The sequence below is a fragment of the Loxodonta africana genome, chromosome 4 (genome assembly GCF_030014295.1).
Source record: "Loxodonta africana isolate mLoxAfr1 chromosome 4, mLoxAfr1.hap2, whole genome shotgun sequence".
Taxonomy (NCBI): Eukaryota; Metazoa; Chordata; class Mammalia; order Proboscidea; family Elephantidae; genus Loxodonta; species Loxodonta africana.
Window position 1 is genome coordinate 88,219,974 of NC_087345.1, and position 19,084 is coordinate 88,239,057.

The 19,084-nt window shown below is 46.8% G+C and overlaps 1 protein-coding gene across 2 annotated transcripts; it reads left to right on the plus strand.

Moving 5' to 3' along the window:
* The first annotated feature begins 380 nt into the window (after positions 1–380).
* On the plus strand, positions 381–18,656 carry CALCOCO1 (calcium binding and coiled-coil domain 1). Of its 2 annotated transcripts, XM_003405056.4 has the most exons (15): positions 381–508; positions 3,263–3,441; positions 3,772–3,874; positions 4,694–4,884; positions 7,224–7,382; positions 7,790–7,938; positions 9,618–9,708; positions 13,281–13,436; positions 13,672–13,926; positions 14,377–14,502; positions 15,023–15,118; positions 15,670–15,778; positions 16,018–16,217; positions 16,564–16,670; positions 17,581–18,656. In XM_003405056.4, exons 2-15 carry the CDS (start codon positions 3,286–3,288, stop codon positions 17,756–17,758), a joined length of 2,076 nt encoding a protein of 691 aa, XP_003405104.2. In that variant the 5' UTR covers positions 381–508; positions 3,263–3,285; the 3' UTR covers positions 17,759–18,656. The 2 variants fall into 2 exon arrangements, with proteins under 2 accessions (XP_003405104.2, XP_010595488.2); XM_010597186.3 differs by lacking the exon at positions 13,672–13,926.
* Positions 18,657–19,084: the final 428 nt, after the last annotated feature.

Genomic DNA, 19,084 nt, shown 5'->3' on the forward strand with positions numbered 1-19,084 from the left:
AGCTTTAGTTTCCTAATCTGTAATGTATGGATAACAATAATACCTATCTCACAGGGTTGTTGTGAAAAATAAGAGAGCGTATCCGTAGCGTTCCGAAAACTGTAAAGCGTTAGTCGGAAGGCGTTAGAGCCGTAAATCCTCCCCACCCCCAAAAATGCACGTTGCAAACAACAACTACCACTAACACAGCCTGCCCCCCTCCTGAGGAATCATGGGATGTGAAGTCCTCCGATGGCCACACCCCCGTTTGCAGTCATGGAAGTGAGAACTACGCCTCCCAGGAAGCTGTGGTGAGGCCGCAGCCACGGCTGCTCTCTTCTCCGCCCCCTTTCTCGCTGCCTTTTGGGTAGTGTAGTCCTAGATCCAAACCTGCTCTGCCGCATAAGGGCGCAGAAGAACCACAAACCCCAGAAGTCCTCGGGCCCATTCTTCTCCCTCCCCTGACGGAGTCGGAGTGCTGTTTTTGTTGTTGGTGAAGGGTGACGGGAACAGCTGATCCGTCTGTAGGGTAAGAAACTTGGCCTAATTTAGGGGCGGTCCGGGGGGTCACCCCACTTTCCAATCTGTGAGAGGGTAGGGAACTGTAGAAGAAGGATTCGGGTACGTTTGGATTTTAACACTTTCCCCACTGGAAAGGCCACCCCCACTGTTTTGGGAGTTCTTGGTTTCAGGGGAGCCCTGAGCAAGGTGGGTGTCCTCTCGCTGTCCTCACCTTCTTGTCAGCCCTTTTCCATAAAGCTTGATACGCTTAGGAGAGTTGAGGGGCTAGAACCTTTGCTTATTGTCTCCCAGGCAACACTTGATCCCCACAAACCTCCCTTTACACGTGTTCCCCTCCCCCTCCCCAAATCCAAAGGCCTTCACTACGCTGAATCCTTGGGTGGGGAGGACCTTCCAAGCTGTAGAATGTCAAGGAACTCTAGAGCCCTAGACAGTGGGAGAAAGGAACCCCCATATGAACATTTAAACCTGGCTGCACACATGCACCTTGGGTGTCCAAGCTTTTTTTCAGGCCTTGGGAGTGTTTCCAGCTGTTACAGATTTTGTTTGTGGGGAGTATTAGGGGTTACCCAGGCTTAGATCTTTTTTTTTTTTTTTTGTGCTTTAAGTGGAAGTTTACAAATCAAGTCAGTCTCTCACACAAAAACCCATATACACCTTGCTACATACTCCCAATTGCTCTCCCCCTAATGAGACAGACTGCTTCCTCCCTCCACTCTCTCTTTTCGTGTCCATTTCACCAGCTTCTCAGGCTTAGATCTTTGAGGACAACTTATTTACTCCTTAGAAAGCCAGAAGAATTGTATCTGAGGAAAACATGGACTAGTTTTCATTAGGGATTTTTCAGATATGTAAATCCAAAGGAACCCCTTGTTACTTCTATCTCTAATTTGGAGAGAGACATCACTCCTTTTTGTAGAGCTGGCCCACCTGTTTTCTGAGTTTCAGTTTTCTTTTAAAGTCCCTGTCTTCGGCTTGGTGTGGGTTTGTGATGTTTGGAGGCGTGCACATGACTAGTGGCGATGGCTGATTGGATACTGTCAGCCGAGGCTGGCCGAGGATGCAGCTTCGGGAGCCAGAGGGGAGGGACAAGGAAGAGGGCCGTCTCACTGCCCTGGGCTGAGGAGTTCTCTTGATTGTTATTATTGTTATCTGTCCTCACCCCACCCCCAAATTTTCCAATTAATTCTTCCCAGCTTACTTGGAACACCCCTTCCTCCCAGTCTCATCCTATAGCATATCTGCAACTACCAATGCAAGCAGATGGAAGAATTCAGGCACTTAAAATTGATACCAAGGGGAACTGGAGGAAAATACTAGAGCTAACAGCAAGTCAAACCAGTAGGTTTCTTGCCCTGCAAGATCTGGAGAGAAGAATGTTAGGTCCTTTTTGAACTCTCTCTCCCTTCCCTCAACATTAAATATATATTACCCTCTTGCTTCCCACCTTGCTTCCCAGGGCCCCTTGCTTCCCACCTTCCAATCTGTCTGCTACCCAGTGGGTGGGACTTTCCTGTCTCCCAGCCCCCACATTCCATCTCCCCCACACCACCAAGTTCCTGCCAAGTGTTTCACTCCACCCTTGAAGCAGCCGCCTCCAGAATTCTGACTTCCTGTAATGATGAAGTTGAGTGATAGAACCTGTCTTTCCTTATATCCACTGAGTCCCTTTGACTCTTGGGTGAAAGCAGGGCTTTACTTCCCTAAAATTTCTGGGGGTGGACAGCTCAGATTGGGGGAGAGGACTGAGAGCTCAGGAGCCTGAAGTTGGGATGTTGGTCCCTTCAGGCCATATTTCAGCTCTGAAGACTCAATCATTCCTTTCAGATGTTAGTGTTTTCAGATGTCATGACTCATTCCCATGTATAGCTGAATCAACAACCTCAAGAGACCTGCTCAGAATGAGGGGACCCTACATCTCAGTTGAGTTTTGAATTCAAGAGCTAAAAGATGTGGGGGATGGATGGGGAGATGGAGGCTGAAGAATCCAGAAGGCTCAAGGAGGGTAAGAGGGAGAAAAGGAGAGACTGAGGAGGATAGAGCCTGGGATAATGAGGCATGGTCAGTTGGGCAGTGAAAAGGGAGCAGAAATTGGAAGGATCTGAATTCTGGGACAGGTCTGTGAACCAGAGAGGGTACAGTGTGAGACAGGGTTGGGAGTGACTTGGAAGTCCAGACTTATGTCCTAGGACTAAGAGTAACCCTAAGGGGCTAGAAACCAGATATGCCTTCATCTCCAGGTATAGTGGCAGGGGCTGGTGTATGTGTGGGTGATAGGGATGTGGAGGGAAACAGAATAGAAAGACTTTGGAATTGTCTTAGTTACCTAATGCTACCATAACAAAACATACCATAAGTAGGAGGCTTTAAAAAGAACAGAAATTAATTTTCTCTAGTTCTAAAGGCTAAAAGCCCAAATCAGAGTCTCAGCTATGTCCATGCCTTCTACAGCCTCTCCTAGTTTATGGTGACTGCTGACAGTCCTTGGTGTTCCTTTGCTTGTAGAGGATCATCACATGGCATCCGTCTTGCCCCTGTGTGTGTGTATCTCTGTGTTTATTTTGCTGTTCTTATAAGACACTGTTCAGAAGTGGTTAGGTTTAGGACCCACCCTACTTTGGTTTGACCTTATTAACATAACACAAGAAAACTATTTCCAAGCAAGGTCATATTTACAGGTACAGAGGTTAGGACTTCAGCATAACTTTTTTGGGGGGTACACAATTCCATTCCTAACAGATGTTAATCCTTTCCTTCACAGGAAGGCAGATATCCCGAGGGCATATGGAGGAATCATCACTAAGCCGGGCACCATCCCGGGGTGGAGTCAACTTTCTGAATGTAGCCCGGACCTATATCCCCAATACCAAGGTGGAATGTCACTACACCCTTCCCCCAGGCACCATGCCCAGTGCCAGCGACTGGATTGGCATCTTCAAGGTATCCCTGCAGCCCCTTTTGGCTCAGGTTTACAACCATGAGTTGGTTGGAATAAGGAAAATAACTAAATTCTTGGATTCCCACCCCCCATTGACAGAGACGAAGGGAGAAAGATGTCACAGATAACAGGGGCCATCTGTATAAGCAAAGCTAATCTTCTCTCTATCTTAGCTTTGCCCTCCCCTGATACGTTAGTATCTCTCCACTTTCCCTGTCTCTCATCGTGCTTGCCCCCGTAACACCATCCTATTCCCCATCCAATTCCTCAGCCCCTTCTACCATCCATGGATGATAGTCGTCATACCTATCTCCCATCTTGGGCTCTCACAGGTAGAGGCTGCCTGTGTTCGGGATTACCACACATTTGTGTGGTCTTCAGTGCCTGAAAGTACAACTGATGGTTCACCTATCCATGCCAGTGTCCAGTTCCAAGGTACAAGGGAAGATGGAAAATGAGGAGGGTGAAGCCAGTGGGATGGAAGTTTGGAAGAAGGTAGTGGGCTCAGAAACATAAAAGTTGGGCTCAGAGGACAAGGAAAAATAAGTGCAAATAAATATAATGAGAAATATATCCAGCAGGGCTCAACAGGCATGTAATCATGGGGTTATCACAGAATCAGAGACTCAGAGTTAGAAGGATCTTTAGAGGGCATCTAGTCCAGCCTCCTACCGAAAGTAAGAGGGACTTCTCATATGGAACTAGGAGATAGGGAAGAGGAAAGGGTAGCATCATATATTGAGAAGAAGATAGCCATTAGATTCTTAAAGACCTGGGTTCAAATCTCCACTCTAATACATACAAACTGTTTGACCTTGGGCAAATTATTTAACCTTTCTGTGTGCCAGTTATCTTAACTGTAAAAGGGGATGCCTGGCCTGTAGAGATAATAGAGGTTTTAAAATTATACATGTAAAGCTGGTAACACAGTGCCTGGTACATAGTAAGTACTCAATAAATGGTAACTAGCATTATTATTTTTTTTAGCATTATTATTATTATGATAGAGGAGGGTAGGTTTAGGAAGGAGAGAAAGGAGAGAGCCAGGCAAAAAGGAGGAAGAAAAGTATCCCAGGGAACAGAAATAGCCTGTAGGAGGTGGAAAGGGGGGAAAACAGTATGTGGAAAATGGAGCAGGGGCCTGTTGCTGAGTACAGTGGATGATGAGGTGCACTAAGGGGGAGGGAACCTGCTGTGTACTTGTGAGGGCCTGGAATCGTAATTGGAGTCCTGGGTCCATTCTTCTGCCCACAGCCAGCTACCTGCCCAAACCAGGAGCCCAGCTTTACCAGTTCCGTTATGTGAACCGCCAGGGCCGGGTGTGCGGGCAGAGTCCTCCTTTCCAGTTCCGAGAGCCAAGGCCCATGGATGAACTGGTCACCCTGGAGGAGGCTGACGGTGGCTCTGACATCCTGCTGGTTGTCCCCAAGGCAACTGTGCTGCAGGTGAGAACAGAGCAACAGAGTTGCTCCTGTGTTAGGGGAGTCAGAGGACAGCTTTCCAGGGGGTCCCTTCCCACTTCATCTTCCCTTCTGTAGCCTCAACTAGAGTCTTCACTGGGAGTTATACTAATCTTACCTTCAGGTAAGTCTCAGTCTAACACAGACGGACACAATTACGTAGGGCAGGAAAGCAAGCCACCCACAGGCCAGTGTAACTCAAGATTTCAAAATAACTTTTTGAGCCTGCCTTCTCCAAGTGCTACCTCCTGCCCAGTGCCCTAGAGGAAGATCCAAAGGGTGAAGGAGGCTACTCCAGGGAACATTCAGAGGAAGAGGGGAATGAGACCCACTTCCAGGGCAAGTAAGGAGCAAGAGCAGATAGGCAGGGCTCCAGATTTGCATTGCCCAGTACTGGAGCCACTAGCCACATGTGGCTTTTGAGCACTTGAAATGTGGCTAGTCCAAATTGAGATGTGCTGTGTGTGTAAATACACACTGAATTTTGAAGGCTTAGTATAAGAAAAAAAGAATGTAAAGTATCTCCGTAATTTTTTATATTGATTACATGTTAAAATAATATTTTTGTATACAGGGTATCTTAGCCATCTAGTGCTGCCATAACAGAAATACTGCAAGTGGATGGCTTTAACAAAGAGAAATTTATTTTCTCACAGTCGGTAGGTTACAAGTCCAAGTTTAGGGCCTTGGCTCCGGGGGAAGGCTTTCTGTCTCTTTGGGCTCTGGAGGAAGGTCTCTGTCCCAATCTTGGATTAGTTAAAGTAGTATTAATTTCACCTGGTCTAGAACTTCTCAGGCATAGGGGCCCCATGTCCAAAGGACATGCTGTGCTCCTGGTGCTGCTTTCTTGGTGGTATGAGGTTCCCAACTCTCCGCTTGCTTCCCTTTCCCTCTATCCCTTGAGAGATAATAGGCGGTGCAGGCCACACCCTAGGGAAACTCCCTTTACCTTGGATCAGGTAGGAGTGGTGTTACAGTCCCACCCTAATCCTTTTAACATAAAATTATAATCACAAAATAGAGCACAACCACACATACTGGGAATCATGGCCTAACCAAGTTGACATATATTTTTGGGGGGACACAGTTCAATCCATGACATTGGATTAGATATAGAATATTATTAATTTCACCTGTTTCTTATTGCTTTTTTTAAAGCGGCTACTAGAAAATTTAAAATGATACACGTGGCTTGTATATTTCTATTGGATCATATAGAGAAGAATTAGGAAGTGGAGGCATTATTAGCAAGGAAGACTTCCTGAAGGAAAGCAAGGGACAGGGTCGGCTGGGAAGGAAGTCCATTCGCCAAACAGGAGGAAAGGCCTGAGAAAGGCTCAGAAGATGAGAGTTAGACAAACCCCTGCTCTCTAGAACCTCAAGTCTAAGAAACACATGGAGTTGACACAAGTATAGGAAGATGTTTATATCTTATATAAGTCAGAGATACGTGAGCTCCTACTCTGTATTCTGGAGTCCCTGGGTGGTACAAATGGTTAATGTGCCAAGAAGTGCATCAGAAGAAAGGCCTGGTGATCTACTTCTGAAAAATCATCCATTGAAAACCCGATGGAGCATGACTCTACTCTGACGCATATGGGTTGCCGTCAGTCTGAGTCGACTCAATAGCAGCTGGTTTACTCAGTAGTCTGTTTGCACATTCATTATTCTTAAAACAACCCAGGCTCAGAGATCACTTTACAGACAAGGACACAGACTCAGAGAAGTTAAGTAATTTGTTCAAGGTCACATCAACCAAATCAAACCCGTTGCCATTGAGTCGATTCCAATTCATAGCGACCCTATTGGACAAAGTAGAACTACATAGGGTTTCTAAGGAGGGCCAGGTGGATTCAAACAGCTGACGTTTTGGTTAGCAGCTGAGCTCTTTACCACTGCACCACCAGGGCTCTCAAGGTTGCATAGGTAGTGAAAATTGTATTGGCGATTTGAACCCAAGTCTATCCAACTCCAGAATAAAAAAAAAAAAAATAGAGTAAAATTAGGGCAGCCATCCCTTTTGTCTGTGTAAATTGAGAAGGACTTCCGCCAGAAGAGGGATTCCTGGAATCACTGGGTGAGGAAGGGGCCAGGCCTAGGGTGGGAGAAGGTGAGAAAAGGATGAGTAGTTAAGAGTGCTGTGAGCTGGTGGGTCTCACTGGGAGGTGGGCAGGATTCAGAACACCAAGCCTTCCTCGCACACTTCTTTATAGCCCCCACTGATGTAACTCCCCAACCCAGAAATGCACCTGGGCAGTGACGGGGACAGGGCCTAAAATGACCCCTTCACCAGCACATCACCCTTCTCATCTTTCCCCCTCTAGAACCAGCTGGATGAGAGCCAACAAGAACGGAATGACCTGATGCAGCTGAAGCTACAGCTGGAAGGGGAGGTGACGGAGCTGAGGAGCCGAGTACGGGAGCTGGAGACCACTCTGGCAACTGCCAGACAGGAGCACACAGAGCTGATGGAACAGTACAAGGTGGGAGTTGGGCCAGGCAGGGAGCAGAGCCTGCTTGCTCATCCTGTGCCCTAAACCTGAACTCAGCAAAGAGGGTAAAGGGGAGACATCAGTGGGCTTTTAAGATTATTCTGGCATCAAGGAAATAGTTTAAGGAGTAACAAATGGAATTAAACTTGATAAGACAGGAGACACTTCCCAAATTTGTCATGAGGCTCACTTCTTTGAAAATGGGAGTTCTGGGGGAGGGTGGAGATGTCCACATTCAGAAGTAAGGGAATGTTCTCTCATAGTTTCTTTTCAAGGGAGGTTATGGAGTAGGGGTGTGGGAGCAGTCAAACTCTGGCATGTACCTTCTAAGCCTTTGTTCCACTCTTTGAGAGATGAGTCCCAACTTCCCTATTCTTTTGGGGGAACCTTAATTCCAGGGGCTTTCCCGGTCCCATGGAGAGATCACAGAAGAGAGGGACATCCTGAGCCGGCAACAAGGAGACCATGTGGCGCGAATCCTGGAGCTAGAAGATGACATCCAGACCATCAGCGAGAAAGTGCTGATGAAGGAGGTGGAGCTGGACAGGTGAGAGGACATCTCTTACTTGCTTCTTGTCATTTCCTGTGACTCCTGCACTCCAGCCTCCTGTTTCAGGCAGGCAAACCTGCTGTCTGTCTCACACGGTTTCTCTTTCTCTTCTCAACCCCACTCAGGGTATTCCAGTTACTGTGGATATCTTTTCTGCCTAGCTCTCTTCCATCTTTCCCAGCCCTAGTCTATATTCCTTATCTTCAGAAATAATAATAGCTACCATTTCTTGTGCAGCAAAAGCTAAGCAGAAACTAGGAGTGGAGGGGAGATTTGGAAGAAGAGAATGGATTAAAAATAGTCAATGGAAGATAGTAGAGGATAGATTTCAGATTTTACCACAGGAAAGAACAAGATTAGACTCTGTTCTTACTATTAGGAAATACTAGAACTGGTGATCCAGGAATGTTATGTAATCTCCCTCTGAGAAAAGGTTTAAAAATCATAAAATCTTAGCATTAGGAGAAATACAGCACCTAGGGTATATAAGGGAAGATAGAAGGAGGCAGCCTATTTAAATGTTGAATAGCTGTCATTTTTTAATCTCTTGAATAAACCAGACTCTACTGTTCTACAACTTTTACTCATCGGTCCAGATTTAGATCTCTGAAGTCATATAGAATAAATTTCTTTCTTCTACTAGTCACCTATTATTTCTGCCAAACAGGACGAATATTAATCTCCTCCCATCCTTGTCCTTCAAATTTTCACCAGGATAAATACCCCAGGTCTTTCTTCATCAAATAACATGATTAAGTTTCTTCCGTTCTGTATCGGTAGATATGACATTTTTTAAAACTCTTTGAAGGAAAGAAGAGTTCTGTCCAAGGCCCAGAGCAATACGTGAGTTGATCCCTAAGGCTTGTTTAGGATATGTGAGTCTTGCCCTAGGGATGTACTAGGTGTCTAGGTTCTAAGTCATGGAGCAGAAAAACAGGGATCAGATTGAGCATCTGGAAGAGATTAGAGGCTGTCCAGGCCAGGGGTTGGCAAACTGTGGTCCACAGACCAAATGCACCTTACCACTTGTTTATATATGGCCCATGAGCTAAGTGTGATTTTTACGTTTTTAAATGGTTGGAAAAAACTTGAAGAAGGATATATTGAGACACGTGAAAATTAATATAAAATTCAAATTTCAGTGTTCGTGAATAAAGTGTTATTGGAATACTGCATATCCCCCCATTTATGTATTTTCTGACTGCTTTCACACAACAATGGCAGAGTTGAGTAGTTGACACAGAGACTTCATGGCTCACAAAGCCAACAATAGTTATTACCAGGCCCTTTACTGAAAGTTTGACAACTTCTCATCCAGACCAAAAGTTTATAATCAGTAGTGACTGCCCTTGTCTAGAAAAGACTGGATGCCTTCTCTCTTGAGTGAAAACAACCAAGAAGCCATCAGCAGGACATTCCTTAAAATAGTATGTAAAAGGAAAAGAAAAACTTTTATTTTCAGATTGTGTTCTAGAACCAAGAATCTTGGTTCTTGGGGCCTAAAACTGAATCATCTTGGTTGGGGGATTTGAGCATCCTAGAGCCAAGTGGAGCTCTGGGCCTGGAAGAACACCAGAAGAAGCACTGAAGACAGAGCTTAAGACAGAAGTCTAAGTCCTTCCTTCCTGTCCTGAGTGACCAGCCAAGTTCTCTGACATGCCGCCCCCAACTCACAGGGTTAGAGACACAGTGAAGGCCTTGACTCGGGAACAAGAGAGGCTTCTTGGGCAACTGAAGGAAGTGCAAGCAGACAAGGAACAAAGTGAGGTAAGGGGCTCAGAGTTGATTTGCTTTCTCAATTGTTTATCCAGTGTTTATTGAATTCTTTCTGTGTGCTGGCGCCAGAGAGTAGAAAGGTACAGGAGAGATTGTTGCACTCTACTAGGAAAGATAAGACATATACCCAATTGGGATTCATCCAAGTCAAATATATTGTGTCACAAGAGAAGTGTAATAAAGTATTACGGGGTTCCAGAGGGGTGGATGAGAGCTCAGCTTGTTAAGGACATTAGAAAAGGCTTTTTTAAAGGGAGTATGGACTAGCCTAGTATTTTCAAGCCTTTCTAGGAGCAGAACTCTTTTCCACACCACCACCAGTGAAGTCTTACATCTTATGTGGCGCCTTACTGAATAAATAAAAGCAATATCTTATTTTTATAAATTCAAAGGTATAGTAATTACCTCTAAGGTCAATAAAAGCAATTAGATCATTTCGAAGGATACCAGAATTTGAAACTGGAGGTTATGAATGACTGTTCTGTCAGCTTCAGCAGCTAATACAATTCTGTATTTTGTTTTGATTATACAGTATTGAGAACACCCTGAATTGCACATAAATAGTTAAAATGATAATTTTTAAACAGTCCACTTTATAATCTTAGTTTACTCTTTAATTCAGTAAACAATATAAGGTTTACACAAAAATGAATTAAGCTGTAAGCACATGTTGATAGACTGGTGATCTCCAGTGTGTTAACTTGTGGGTTTGTGTGTGTTTTATAACATAATTTTTAATAATTTAGAAGAAATTCAGATCAAATATTTGCAAACCCCTAAATTACATCCTTAGGACCCTAAGAAATGGAAGATAGTTTGCTCAGCAGTGAAGAGGTAGAATTTTTTTTTCTTTTATTGTGCTTTAAGTAGAAGCTTACAGCTCAAGTTACTTTCTCATACAAAAATTTATACACATGTTGTTATATGACATTAGTCACAGTCCTCTCGATGTGACAGCACACTCCCCCTCTGCACCCTGGTTCCCTGTGTCCATTCAATCACTTCCTGTCCATTCCTGCCTTTCCATCCTGCCTCCAGACAGGAGCTGCCCATTTGGTCTCATGTATCCAATTGAACTAAGAAGCACCCTCCTCACATGTAGTATTTTTTGTTTTGTAGTCCTGTCTAATCTTTGTCTGAAGAGTGGGCTTCAGGAATGGTTTCAGTTCTGGGTTAACAGAGCATCCTAGGGCCATAGTTTCGGGGCCTCCTCCAGTCTCTGTCAGACTATTACGTCTGGTCTTTTTACGTGAATTTGAGTTCTGTTCCAAACTTTTCTCCCTCTTCATCCAGGACTTTCTGTTGTGTTCCCTGTCAGGGCAGTCATTGATGGTAGCTGGGCAACACCTAGTTCTTCTGGTCCCAGGCTGGTAGAGTCTCTGGTTTATGTGGTCTTTTTGTCTCTTGGGCTAATATTTTCCTTGTGTCTTTGGTTTTCTTTATTCTCCTTTGCTCCAAGTGGAATGGGACCAATTGATGTATCTTAGATGGCTACTCACAGACCTTTAAGACCCCAGACACCACTCACCAAAGTGGGATGCAGAAAATTTTCTTATTTTTGTTATGCCAGTTGATCTAGATGACCCCAGAAACTATGGTCCCCAGGCCCCAGCCCCAGCTACTCTGTCCCTCAAAGTGTTTAGATGTGTCCTGGAAACTTCTTAGCTTTTGCTTTGTGCTGATTTCCCCTGTGTTGTGTGTTGTCCTTCACGTCACCAAAGTTGACCCTTGTCTACTATCTAGTTAATGAATTCTCTTGTACTACCCCACCCTCATTACCATCAAAGAATGCTTTTTTCTGTGTTTAAACCTTTTCTTGAGTTCTTATAATAGCAGTCTCATACAATATTTGTCCTTTTGTGACTGGCTAATTTCACTCAGCATAATGCCTTCCAGACTCATCCATGTTGTGAGATGTTTCATGGATTTGTCATCGTTCTTTATGATTGCATAGTATCTCATTGTGTATATGTACCATAATTTGTTTATCCATTCATCTGTTGGTGGTCACCTAGGTTGTTTCCATCTTTTTGCTATTTTGAACAATGCTGCAATGAATGTGGATGTGCATATGTCTATTTGTATGATGGCTCTTATTTCTCTAGGGTATATTCATAGGAGTGGGATTGCTAGATAATATGGTACTTCTATTTCTAGCTTTTTAAGGAAGCACCAGATCGTTTTCCAAAGTGGTTGTACCATTTTACATTCCCACCAGTAGTGCGTAAGTGTCCAAATCTCTCCACAACCTCTCCAACATTTATTATTTTGTGTTTTTTGGATTAGTGCCAGCCTTGTTGGGGTGAGATGGTATCTCATTGTAGTTTTGAGTTGCCTTTCTCCAATGGCTAATGATCGTATTTCTTCATGTGTCTGTTAGTTGCCTGAATGTCTTCTTTGGTGAAGTGTCTGTTCATATGCTTTGCCCATTTTTTAGTTGGGTTGTCTTTTTGTTGTTAGGGTGTTGCAGTAAGAAGAGATAGAATTTGAGTAGACAGAGATGAAAGGGAAGAACAGAGAAACACATCACAAAACTTTAGAGTCCAGAATGCTTGAGGCTATTGAATGCATGAGCCCTGGTTGTGCAGTAGTTAAGCCCTTGGCTGCTAATGGAAGGGTCAGTGGTTTGAACCCACCAGCCGCTCTGCGGGAGAAAGATGTGGCAGTCTGCTTCCACAAAGATTACAGCCTTGGAAACCTATAGAACAGTTCTTCTCTCTCCTGTGGGTCACTATGAATGAATCAGGATTGACTAGACGGCAATGGGTATTGAATGTGTGTGTGTGTGAAGAATTTGAGATAAGGTCTAGGTCAGATTGTGGAGGCTCTTGAGTTTAATCTTTATTTTGTAAGCAGTGAGAAGGCATTGATGATTTCAAGTGGAGGTAACATCTCCTTAAAAAAAAAACAAATGTACTTAAAGAGTTAGAACTGTACTTAAGACTTATCTGATTTCCTTGTGGAAGATGAACTAGTTAGGAGATTATTCAGTAGTTCAAGCTAGAAATTACAAGAGCCTGAACTAACACGATTGCGTCGATAGTATAAAAGAGAGAATGGCTGTAACCAAAATGAGGGCAGAGAAGCAATATACTTTTCTGTGGGCTGCTAAGGAGGGAACAGAGCCTAGCACGGAACCAAGGTTTCCAGCCTGGATGATTTGGGAAATAGTACCATGGACAGAAACAAGAGTGGGAAAGACTGGGATGGGGTGAAAGGTCTGACTTCATGTAGATATGCTGAGTTTGAGGAGCCTGTACATCCAGACTGAGTTTTGATTTAAGAGGAGGCATGGAAAAGTGAAAATGGGATATGGGATACCTAGACTCACGTAAGACCATAGGCTATGAAGCTGGATGCCTCATTTTGGGAGCTGGAGACTGTATGTTCAGGACAGTTCTTTTGAAGAAAGAACCCAAGAAGGACTGGCAAGAGCTGAATGCTTGAGTTTGTATTCAAATTTAAGAAATAGAATCTTGACCTCTCACATCACAGTGGTCTACCTCCCTGCCCACCCCAAATGTGCATACCTCTTATCCTCACCTTCTCTCCACCTCCATCAGGCTGAGCTCCAAATGGCAGAACGGGAGAACCGTCGCTTGAATTTGGAGCTTCAGGAGGCCAAGGGCCGACAGGAGGAGCAGGGTGCTCAGGCCCAGCGACTGAAGGACAAGGTGGCCCAGATGAAGGACACCCTAGGCCAGGCCCAGCAGCAGGTGGTGAGTGGAGGCCACTAGGCAACAGAAACTAGGTGCTGGTTGTAGAAAAGCCTAGATGGCCAGAAGAAAGGGGAAAACACATGGCTAAAGACTAAACAACACAACCCTGAGTCCTCAGTGTAGTTGTGGGGTTGTGGGGGCAGGTAGAGAACCTGGTGGACGAGGGAGCCCACTTACCTTCCTAGTTCAGTGATTCAGTGGGAGCTCTGATCTCCATCTCTTCCTTTCTCCTGAGGCTGAGTTGGAGCCCTTGAAGGAGCAGCTTCGAGGGGCCCAGGAGCTTGCAGCTTCAAGTCAGCAGAAAGCAGCCCTTCTGGGGGAGGAGTTGGCCAGCGCAGCAGGAGCCAGGGACCGCACCATCTCTGAGCTACACCGCAGCCGCCTGGAAGTGGCTGAAGTCAACAGCAGGCTGGCTGAACTCAGTCTGCACTTGAAGGAGGAAAAAAGCCAGTGGAGCAAGGAGAGGGCAGGGCTGCTGCAGAGTGTGGAGGTAGAGGCCTAGGGAGACCTGACAGCAGACCATGGCCACTGCCCCATCTCTGTGTGGACTCCTGTATGTGGTCATATATTGTGGGAGGAGAGAAGGGGGGCTACAAACCTTAGAGGACTTAGACATGGGAGGAGCAATAAGGAAGATAAATTCCACTTCCCAGGCATAACCCATCCCTAACCAAGGTATCCTAATCCTGATCTCCATAGCACCTTTCTTGATTCAGAAACATTTACCAGCCCTGCCATAATACCCATTCTTGATCCGTCATTCCGGGTGTATAGCAAATGGAGAAGGCAAGAAGGGTAAATAGGCTCAAAAACAATTTGATTCAATTCTGTTAATTAAATCAATTAAAGGAAGGGACACAGAGAAGGATATTGCTATTGCCAGTGGCATCCCGTTTTCTTTACCTTCACCCTCCCATTTTCCTTGTTGGCCCTCTACCAGGCAGAGAAGGACAAGATCTTAAAGCTGAGTGCAGAGATCCTTCGACTGGAGAAGGCAGTTCAAGAGGAGAGGATGCAGAATCAAGTGCTCAAAACTGAACTGGCCCGGGAAAAGGATTCTAGCCTGGTGAGACACCCAGCCACCCACAAGTCCTGGTCCCGTGGTCTCCTGATGTATCAGTGCCCCTTCTATCCATCTTGGGTGCGGGCTCGGAAGAGTTAGATGCTCACTTATATGTTGGGTGGCATATACTTACACGCCCCACCCCAGCCCTCGTTGGCTAAAACGTGCCATGTCCTTTTATGCTCTCAGGGTAAGTATCCTGAGCTTAGTAGGGGTGACTTAGGAGAACTGTAGACCCTGGTATGACTGAGGGCTCTGTACCCTAGCCAAGAAGATGTCATCCAGGTCCACACTCCAGAGGCAGAGGTTGGAACTCAGACAACTGAATCTCCTGTGGGCAAGATAAGGGACTCATGCAAGAAGAGTGTTGTGGGTTCCCCTGTGTGTGTCAGAGCAGAGAGAAGCAAAGCCATGGAGAGACAAATCATATTCCTGGTTCCAGATTGTTGGGTCCAGGTCCTAGAGCCTGGGTTCTTGGAGGTACATTATAGACTCCAGATTCCATTTGGCCCTTTTCCCTCAGGTACAGTTGTCAGAGAGTAAGCGGGAGCTGACAGAGCTACGGTCAGCCCTGCGTGTGTTCCAGAAGGAAAAGGAGCAGTTGCAGGAGGAGAAGCAGGTGAGAATCTGTTACTTAGTTATCCTGGATGCCACAGTTTAGGACTCGAGAGCTAGAAACTTTGTCTTCTTGTCATCTCTTGGTTTAGAAACTGGTTATCTCTAGGAGGGAAACCCTGGTGGCGTAGTGGCTGAGTGCTACGGCTGCTCACCAAAAGGTCGGCAGTTTGAATCCACCAGATGCTTTTTGGAAGCTCTATGGGGCAGTTCTACTCTGTCCTGTAGGGTCGCTATGAGTTGGAATCGACTCAACGGCAATGGGGTCGGGAGGCGGGATCTCTAGGAGGGCCCAGAGGCTAAAAATGGGACCATGGCTCCTCCTGTTAGCTGACTTGTCAGGACGGGAGAATTGACAGGGAAGGGAGAGACATAAGGGATGAAGGAGGGCTCCTGGGGGAGCGGGGGACATACCTTAAGTTGCCCCACTCTTTACTGAAACATCTAATCCTGAGGAGCTAAGAGTTCTTCTTGGATGCGGGGAAAAGTTCTGCCAGCCAGCAAGGTTGTCATCTCCCAGCCTCTAGCACCTGCCTCTTTCCTCCCCAACTCCAGGAACTGCTAGAGTACATGAGAAAGCTGGAGGCCCGCCTGGAGAAGGTGGCAGATGAGAAGTGGAATGAGGATGCTGCCACAGAGGATGAGGAAGCCGCTGCGGGACTGAGTCTGTACACCCCTAAATCTTGTGACAGCTCTTTCCCATGCCTCCCCCCCGCCCCACCTGTTGTTGGGGAAAGCTCCCTGTGACCCCTCTGGGAAATGCCTCTGCCTTTTGTATATTTTGTCTTTTTTCTTCCCAGACCCTGGGCCTGTTCAGTTTAACTATATCCCTCTTTCAGAGGAGACAGAGCAGATCCAGGCTCTAATAATGCATCCTTCTCTGCCTACTTCCCTTGCCTGCAGGCTGCCCAGCAGTTCTGACAGACTCAGAGGACGAGTCCCCAGAAGACATGAGGCTCCCACCCTATGGCCTGTGTGAGAGTGGAGATCCAGGCTCCTCTCCGGCTCGACCCCGAGAATCTTCTCCCCTGGTTGTCATCAGCCAGCCAGCTCCCATTGCTCCTCACCTCTCAGGGCCAGTTGAGGACAGTAGCTCTGACTCGGTGAGCAGTGAGGAAGACCAAACAGGGGGTAGGGCCAAACCCAACTATCCAGTCTCCAAAGCAGAAAGTCTTAGCCCAGCAGGGCTCTGTTTTTTTCTTAGAGGAAAGGAGGCAGGCATCTGCCCACTTCTCTTCAAGGCCACTCAACGTATGCCATCCCAAAACCCAATCCAACCCAATAGCCTCTGCTTCTGGTCCCTGCCCCCGACATTCCTTCTCTTCTTATCCACTAGCCCTCATCAAAACATCTCTCCTGGCTGCTCTTTTCTTACCTGTCCCAATGTGCTGCCCTCCTCCCATCTTGGGATACAACCCCAAAACCCAATCCTGTCTCTTTGGTGTCCAGGAGGCTGAAGATGAGAAGTCAGTCCTCATGGCAGCTGTGCAGAATGGGGGCGAGGAAGCTAACCTGCTGCTTCCTGAACTGGGCAGTGCCTTCTACGACATGGCCAGGTGAGTGCCAGGTGGGGAAGATAGGGAGGAAGGTAGGGGGATGCAGGTGAAAAAGGGCATCCATGTGAACAGTCACACACCCTTCCTCCAAGGCCCCCTTTCTTGGCCACAGCCAAGAAAGGAGATAGGAGATGTGATTGACACAAAATTACCCACCACCCAAATCCCAGGTGCCTTCAGGTTATCCCTCCTCCTATATCATCATGGCTTCTGTGTTGTTCTAGCACCATCTTCTACGGAGCCCAAATTGCCCTGCGTCCGCTCTCTCTTGCCCCTTCCCTAACTACCAGGGAGGCACCTAAGCTTGGGGAAGGAAAGAAGGTGACCAAGATCCCCAGGGATAAGGGCAGAGAGAAGACTGGGATCCAGCATCCATCTGGCTGCTTTTGAGTTGCTTTCCCCCTTCCCTGACTTCCCTGGGGACCCTTTGGGAGGTGAAGCTGCAGGGGTGGGAGATTCAGGTAACAGATCGCTCCCTCTAGCCTTCTGTTTTCTTCTCTGGGTCCAGTGGGGAGGAAGGAGGAAGAGAAATTCTCTCATCTAGAGTGCATCTTTGCGTGGATATGAGATGGGCTCCAGGCAGGGAGGGGGTGATGCTGACATCCTTCTAGGCTGGAGCAGGAAGATGAAGGACGATGTCAGACTCATTTTCAGCCTCATTAGGCGGCAGACAGAATGGAGGGAAGAGAGCAGAAGGTTGGGGGATGGGCTGTACACTACAGAGACCAGCAGGGACTAAAGAGAGGACATGGGGAGGAAGATGCCTCAGGAGAGGCTAGGAGCCAGAGTGCTTCATTAGAAACAGGATCATCTGGGAGCCCGGGTGCAGGGGTCCCTCTTCCTGAGGTCTGCAAATCAAGAAGGGCAGGGAGAGCACTGACCCTCTCCTGTTCCCCTCATCTCTCTCTAGTGGCTTTGCAGTGGGTTCCCTGTCAGAGGCCAGCACTGGGGGCCCTGTCACCCCGCCGTGGAAGGAATGTCCTATCTGTAAGGAGCGCTTCCCTGCTGAGAGTGACAAGGATACCCTGGAGGACCACATGGATGGACATTTCTTTTTCAGCACCCAGGACCCCTTCACCTTTGAATGATCTCCCCTTTCCCTAGTACATACACAAATGTACACGTACACACATACATACACCCTCATGCACAGATGTACACTTAGGTCTCATGCCTATTTTCCATCACATTGGGCACCATGGGATTCTCTTCCCTAAGAACTGCCCCTAGTGTGCCCCTGTTTCATCCCAAGCTCTGTAATTTCATCCTCTCCCACCTGGCTCTTTTGTCCCAGACAGGGGTCCTTCTTAGAAGCAGTGGCTGAATTTACTCCCGAAAGCGGATTTGGAGGAACCAGGATGAAGGAGGCCTCCGCCTGTGGAAATAGAATCATCCACTCCTAGCCCTGGCTGCCTCTGTCACTCTCACCAGCCGCCAAACCACCAGGGCGTGCACACTCACACACACTCCCCTCTGATGTCCCAAAGCCAATTCTTGGGGCACTCCACCCTCTCTTATTTAGGGTTTATGTTTGTTTACCTGAGTGTTCTCTGCAGCCTGCATAGAGGCAGCAGCATGGACATGATGACCTCTTCAGGTCTCTCTCAGTTCTAAGCTTCGTTGGTTCCCCTTTCTGTTCCCCCCACCATTGCCTTTCGCACCCACTGCAGCCTTTTCCATAGCATTAGACGTTAAGTTTGGAGGTTTCTTTTGTATTTTTGAGGTTTCCTGTACTTTATCTCCTGCCCCTCCCTGCCACTCCCCCCAGCATCCTCACATGGATAGAAATAATGCATTTGTGCCTTCTGTGAGGGATGGGGGAGCAAGTGGTCCCAGAGGTCCCATTTCCCAGCCCCTCTGCCCTCTCCAGGTCCCCCACAGCAATAAGAGCTTCCCCTCTGATATTCCTCCCTGTTATCTCTAGTATGGATAGATATATTTATATGATATGTATAACTATTCTAATAAAATGTGTTCTTATCACGAGTGTGACTACAGCAAAGAGGACCCAGCCCTCTGCCTCTTAGACCCTGGTTGAGGGATGGAGGAGGGAGGGGAATCATCTCTGCCTTGTAGGAGAGGATGCTGGGCAGTTATTTTTCTGATTGTGCTTCCTGGTATGTTGGCTGCCAGTTGGAAGTGGAGGGATAAAGACCTTATCTCAGATGGAAGGTCCAGCTTGGGGAATTCTGCAGTGGGGGAGGGGGCAAGCTGATGGTTCTACATCAGTTCTGCTTAGGGTTTAGTCCCAGGGTACCAAGCCGAGGAGCAGGGTGTGTGCAGTGCAAGAGAGAGGGGGTTTTCTACCTTGGGGCAAAGAGCAGGCATTACTCCTGTCAAGAGTGCACACGTTTGAGTATCCCCTTAGTAAAATACACCCTAAGTCCCTGCCTCTAAAGACTATTTTATATTCC

Coding starts and splice junctions, on each gene's coding strand:
- CALCOCO1 (XM_003405056.4), top strand. CDS start 3,286: ATGGAGGAATCATCACTAAGCCGGGCACCATCCCGGGGTGGAGTCAAC. Junction 7,939..9,617: donor AAGGAGGTGGAGCTGGACAG/GTGAGAGGACAT, acceptor CCCAACTCACAG/GGTTAGAGACACAGTGAAGG. Junction 9,709..13,280: donor CAGACAAGGAACAAAGTGAG/GTAAGGGGCTCA, acceptor CACCTCCATCAG/GCTGAGCTCCAAATGGCAGA.